At 34.3% G+C, this 6,538-nt stretch overlaps 1 protein-coding gene across 2 annotated transcripts in view; it reads right to left on the bottom strand.

Moving 5' to 3' along the window:
• Positions 1–726: 726 nt before the first annotated feature.
• LOC149412216 (uncharacterized) overlaps positions 727–6,538 on the bottom strand; it is a 32,579-nt gene continuing 26,767 nt past the window's right edge. For both annotated transcript variants that reach the window (XM_089645869.1, XM_089645870.1), the window contains exons 5-7: positions 4,724–4,934; positions 4,299–4,413; positions 727–2,609 (exon numbers count right to left, since the gene is read on the bottom strand). In XM_089645869.1, the coding sequence (XP_089501995.1) occupies positions 2,369–2,609; positions 4,299–4,413; positions 4,724–4,934 (567 nt within the window). In that variant the 3' untranslated portion in view covers positions 727–2,368. The remainder of the gene's footprint in view (positions 2,610–4,298; positions 4,414–4,723; positions 4,935–6,538) is intronic.

Raw genomic sequence — 6,538 nt, 5'->3', positions numbered from 1 at the left:
ATTCATAGTGAGATATTGAATTTATTTACGATTTCATTCTAACATCTCGGTTGGTTAAAGAGATTAAATATACAAACATTTATTTTATAATAATTAATTGTACTAAATACATATATGTAACAAAAGAACATAAATTATTAAAACTTTTAAATTGAATAATTATATACAATGGGTGAAATTAAACAAAGATTCGGGCAAATAATTTTTAAAAATAACTCATTTTAAAAAAGTCCGCCCGCAGTCCCCTCTTACCCCAAAGTCCAAAGAAACTGGGTACGTAGGTACATTTATAATAGCGATTCGATTCGAAAATGTTATTTTTAAGTTTTTTCACGTTTCATTCTTCAGCTTCCTAACAAAAACCAAATTATTATTCAATTAAATTATTATTTTGATCCACCCAGTACACCATTATACAAGTAAGGGTATCTTTAAAATGATTTGCCGTGCCTAGATATAATTTTTATATCCTAGTTTAAATAAATCATTTCACATAATATAATAAATATTTATTAACACAGGGGAGGGTTTACTTTACAAACAATATTCTAACCAATTAATTATACACTTTTTAAATCGTTCCGATTATGCTTACAATACTTACATCTTTAAAAATAAACTATTAAACGATATAAAATTTATGATAACTACGTTTATAATATAAATACATTATAATGAATTGACGACTAGAAATTAATTATTATATTAAGATAATTTACATTAGAGACGATGAAACAGATATTCACAAATAACAAAACAATATAACAAAACAAAACAAAATATCACTTGTGCAGATTTTTCTGAAATATTTTTTTTTCTGAAATCGACAAACTTTTATATGTTCGTTAAATCTTTTTTTGTATGTTAAAAGAGATATGAACATAAAGTTATATAGGATGGCAGATATTTTTTTTCTGTACGATTGTAAATAAGTACAAATTTGGTGAATGTGCGTAAAAAAAGGAGTGAGCGTGACATAGTTTTGACATTGAAACCCGCTGTAGTTTCTTGGAACATTATGTAAAATGGGGATACATTCATCATGCAAAAAAAATGGCGATTACCTTATCTAGAAACTTAAAATCCCTAATATATATTTAGCCTCCACATAATAATTATTATGTACACGTTCGCTGGTAAGACAATTTATAAATGTTAGAGTGAATTTGATTTGGATGGGTGTCTGTCTTTCGTTTCGTGATGTCATTCGTACCGTTCATGATTCCTTCACAATAATGCTCATCGTTTCGTAATATCGTATTTGAGCATCGGTGTGTGATATCTTGTTATCATTGATCGACTTTTCGTTATTTCTTTATAATAAGCATCATTTCGTGAAACTTTCATGCTTCACTATTCTAATTTAGTTCCAAAAAGCACGTTTTCAGACGTTCTTTATGGAAAATGTGAATAGTCGTTTTTCAATGATTCAACAAGAGAATTTGCATGGTATCAAGGATTGCTTAAAGTTAAGCGCCCCTGAGGTGATGTCTCACAAAAGCGGCGCTATATAAATTAGCCAAGAATAATTAAATAAAATTACCTATATGATTTTTTATTCACATTATCTTTAATGAGCAAGTTTATGGTAAATTGATTGTAAGCAGTAGTAGCAAAACATTAAAACATTAATAAATTTATCAGGTTGTCAATGAAAATGAGCATGGTGTTTTACTGGGCCTTGGGATGGGGAGTGAAATCACTCACATGTTGTAATTTAATATAGACATTTTATGTTATCTCTTGATGACAAAATAAAACGATTTCTAATAAAGCGATAAAGCTTATCGTCGAGTTCATTCTTATAAGAATGAACTTAGTTTCATTATTTTTTAGAGTTGTTAATGTTTTATGAAATCCCAATGAGGATCAGCAGGGTTTTCAAGGTGAAGCTTTCTTATAAAATAAGTATCTATATAGTGCCATTTCATATATGGTGTCTTGATAAGAATGAGCGTCGTTTCGTGATGCTTCAGTGAGAAATTACCCAATTACAATATGGATGTCTTGTGAGACTAAACTCAGTTTCAGGTGTTATCAGAATGACTGTCTCGTAGTTTCCACAGTGTTATTATAAAACCCACTGTTATTATTTTGATACCCTTATGAAGCATAATAGTTTATTGCTGTCTTGGTGAAATTATTCGTATGCCGTTACATTGTTACACGTAATGACTTGATAATATTGAGCGTCTATCTAACTGAACTTATTGTCTAAGTATGTGTCGTCGGCTTTAGTCAGTAAGTCAGTTGTCGGTCCATGACGTGGATATAACAATGCTAAGAAGCGTCGGTCAGAGACCTAATAATAATAGTACCCGCGGCTGTTCAAGTAGCGCAGCGGGGTGGCGAACGTGTGGGCTGCAGCTTAGTTGTGCGGATCGGTGGATGAGGGCTGGTTCTCCTCGGGCTTGGCGTGCTGGCGCGCCGCGGCCGAGGCTGCCTTGAGGTAGGCCTCTGCGGCCAGCGCGCCCCACGGCTCCGGCCGCCCGCCCCACGCGCTGCTGGCCTGCTCGCTGGTAGACACGCAGTCCGTGGGCCGGTCGCTAGCGGAACCGGCCGCCTCAGCAGGCCCGGACTCGAGGCGCGGCTGCTTCGGCGTGTCGGCCCTACACAAACAATTTTGTGGTTAGACACAAAAATTATTATTTTTTTAACTATTCTTCAAATTTCAAAGTTGATTTTGAAGTTCTGTGAAATATTTTTTCAAGTTCTGTTATTATTTCAGTTCTGTCAAGCAACTAGCCTATTCAAAATTCAAAAAAATATAGGGTGTAGGGTAGAGCTTATAGGTTACATCCTATTTCTTCCAGCTAACCCAACAAATACACATTATATTACATAACCCAACAATTACATGTAAACAAATGTATGAAAATAAAAAAATAAAAAATATATGTATTTAATTTATGTAAGGTATTCATTTAAGGTGTAATGACATTTGTTTAAAATAAATGTTTTTAGTGATGATTTAAATTTAAGTATGTCGGTTAATTGTTTGATGCTACGTGGAAGATTGTTAAATACTTTAATGGCCATATAGTGTGGTCCTTTTTGAAATATAGTTTTGTTTGCTTTTGGGATTAATGAGTTTTCTGTGAACCTTGTAGCGTGTTTATGTGTTGAGTTTTTTGAGGGAACTTTTCTGGAGACGATCGAACTTACAGGCATAACTATATATATATATATATAATATATATATATATATATATATATATATATATATATATATATATATATATATATATATATATGTCCGTCACTGTCAGAAGTTTGAGTTTTTTTTAAATTGGTCTACATGAATCCCTTTGATCAGAGTTTGTAATTTTTTGTAGGCACCTCTTTTGGATGATAAAAACATCTTTGGCGTTTACTGAGTTTCCCCAAAAAACTATTCCGTATTTTATCATTGAGTATACGTATCCACAGTATGCGGTGATTACTGACTCTGATTAAACGATATAAATAAATATTCTGTTTTTAAAATGATATAAAAACCTAATGGGAATAGGACTTTCACAGAACCCGAAAATGAACGTTTAAATTTGATGAATTGTTCAAATTCAGGGAAAAAACCCAGTAAACATTTTAAACAAATATTTGATTCGCCGCTATAACCTGCATGGTTATTTCTTATTTTAGAAACAATCTTTACATAATTGTAAACAGTTTACAAGATTTTAGAGATTATTACAAGGATCAGTATCAATGATATGTCTCCATAAAATATATGGTGAGATATAGTATATAGTATATACCTGTATAGGTTTTACCCGGTAGGGTTAATACAATAATTAACATGTTTTTGGTGTGTAAGTATATGTGTACCTATGTGTGTCAATTATGTTATATTAGAGGAGAGTTATGAGTGCGCTTTGATTAAGTTACGAGTAATGTTCTTTTTAAACGACCGTAAAAAATATGTCAAGAATTGAGTTGGAATAAAGATTATGAATTATGTTTGAAGAACAAGGGAAATTGGTGATTTTGCTGCATTAAATGCATAAATGTTATTATTAATTTTAAAAAAACATATGCCTACTTAGGAAATATAAGAATGTAGATGTTGTCTGCAAGAAAGCAGAAATAAATTCCTCAACCTATATATATAATTAGATTTGTGCTAAAATTTATCTGCCAAAATACAAACGCTTATAAAATTTTACGCTGCTTATGGCGTTATACGAAACTATTTTCTCTTCTACGATTGAATGGATGGGAAATTAATTTTGTTTCTGTTATAAGATGATTGCGTGAGATAGGTGTGGTTCTATATGCACTTGAGAATGTAGACATACCTGTGTTCTGGACTCTGTACTCCATCATTAGTGCTGGATATCTCCAGATCCTCCCCATAGCTCAGCTGAGACCGCATTGTGTTATCAGAGTCGATCGTTTGCTCCTTGTCCATCACTGCAGGGAAAGAAAAAAAATCGTTATGTATGATTGTTGAATTTTATTGCCTATTATTTTTGGTGTCTTTATCGAAAGCTTGTGCCTGTTGACGGAGTTATTTTAGACGTCTACTAATGTTAATTTGTGTGTGAAGAATCGAAGAAAAAAATTGCAGATAGGCTACTAAGCACTGGACCTTATTTGGCCAGTTTGAAAACGGCCGCGAGCTCACTCTGGCCAAAATGTGGGCAAAAATTTCCGAGCACATAATGCTGAAATCGATTATATAGCAGAACTCCCTAGTGAATAATACCATTAGATATTTTACCTTCAGTGTGCGACATGAGAGCTCCCTCCGGCCAGCCAATGGAGTCGCCCTCAACGTCCACGGGTTCATCCTCGTCACATGCGCGCTGCTCCGGCTTGCGCGGTCTCTCGTCCAGCACGTCGTCATCATACAGAAGGCTCTCCACTGAGTGGCGCTTGCGAGACTTCATGCGCAAGCGGCGCTGGCGGTTGGCCTTGATCCGCTGGTAGGTCTGGAAGAATATTTGAATATTATCAGTCAAAACTTTGCGTAAAAACCCTATTAGTGAAATTTAGGAAAAAACTTTTTAAAAATACTTAAATTACTTAGTTATTGTTTTAGCGTTCCTTCGATAAATGGCGTTGATTTATAATTCACGGTAAGTGCATTACCTACCCACGAGTTGACATATATTTATTAATTTCTCTATTTCGGAGACCAACAGTTTACATTAAAAAAAATATATCTATCTATTTACGGTGACCGGATAAATCATCAAAATGATAATTCATTACATCTTTAAAAATTTATATAAAGTCATGGAAAGTGATGAAACAAAAACTTTATTAACTGGGTTAAGTAGGTTAGGTTAGGTTAGGTTAAAAAAAAAATTTTCATCGTTTTTAATGACATTATATCACTTTTTAAAAGTGTGTTGAATTAGCATGGAACCCTTATTACATAAAGAATATTGTCTCCGGCGGCGTGATTTTTTTTCGTTCGATAAATCTACAGTTTTATTCTGAGATTGGTGATGTTTTGCACGCTTAACCCTCAAAACTGTCTGCAAGATATATTTTTTAAATCTCGTGTATATAGCCTATCCCCTTTTCCCAACCTTTACAGGAGAATTGTTTAAGCTTCCTGAATAAATGATGAACATTTGACGTTCAAAATATTCGTAAAATGAAATTTACTGCCTATTACTCCTAGCGTAAAATAAAGAAAAATTTTCTTGCGTATGTTGGATACGTGGATGGTGTGTTTGATGACCCTAGCGGAGCTTTCCAAAAGTTATTGAAACTCGCGCACACAAATTGTTTTATGGTTTGTGTCATGGGTTAAAAAATAGCTTGCAGAAAATACCTGTAGATGCCACCGAAATACAATATTCACAAAATTTTATTCTAATGACTAATTCGCCTTTCGCGAACTTCTTGAAACTTGTTGAATTTCTGTCATCTCTGTGGTGTTGTCGATTAAGAAACCTTATTGTTGTGTAAAAATCCTTTTAACTTGGGAGGCGGGTATGGGTACCGCCGCCCCAGGAACCATTTATTGGATAACTACCACCTCTGCCATAGGTCACCCCAAGTTGTTCAGAACGTTTAGTGGTTTAGCAGGGGTGCTCGTGTTCATCTAGTGAGGTGTGTTCAGGATGCGACTGCCCTGTGCCCACCAGCTGCGTGGAGTGCCAGATCGGGAGAGGCTGGTTTTGAGAGAGCCTTTGACCTGTCCAACTAGTCTCTCGACCTATCGCCTAGATTTATCCGTCACTCTTGGACATACTGATAGCTAGATTCCTACCCAACGATTCCTACCCAACGATTCCTACCCAATGACGTAAGCCCTGAGAGAAATTATTTTCCTGAGGGCCTACCAATGTAAAAAAAGGTGAGTACTGAATAATCATTCTCTCTTCTACCGTTAAAAATAAAAAGTCATACTTATAAATAATACATTGTTTCTTTCATATTTTCAATAGTTTAATATGGAAAACGTTAAAAGGTAGGTCTCTAGGCCTTGAGGTGTTTTTGCACAAAAACGGCGCTATAAAAGTCATCCAGGTATTATTATTATTATTATTATTACCTTTTTAGCTATACACGTTGTCCG

This window comes from Hesperophylax consimilis, chromosome 23 (assembly GCF_061612785.1).
Source record: "Hesperophylax consimilis isolate HC1 chromosome 23, BYU_Hcon_1.0, whole genome shotgun sequence".
In the NCBI taxonomy this organism is placed as follows: domain Eukaryota; kingdom Metazoa; phylum Arthropoda; class Insecta; order Trichoptera; family Limnephilidae; genus Hesperophylax; species Hesperophylax consimilis.
The sequence above is the reverse complement of the archived record's forward strand: the minus strand, read 5'-3'. Positions and strand labels throughout refer to the sequence as shown.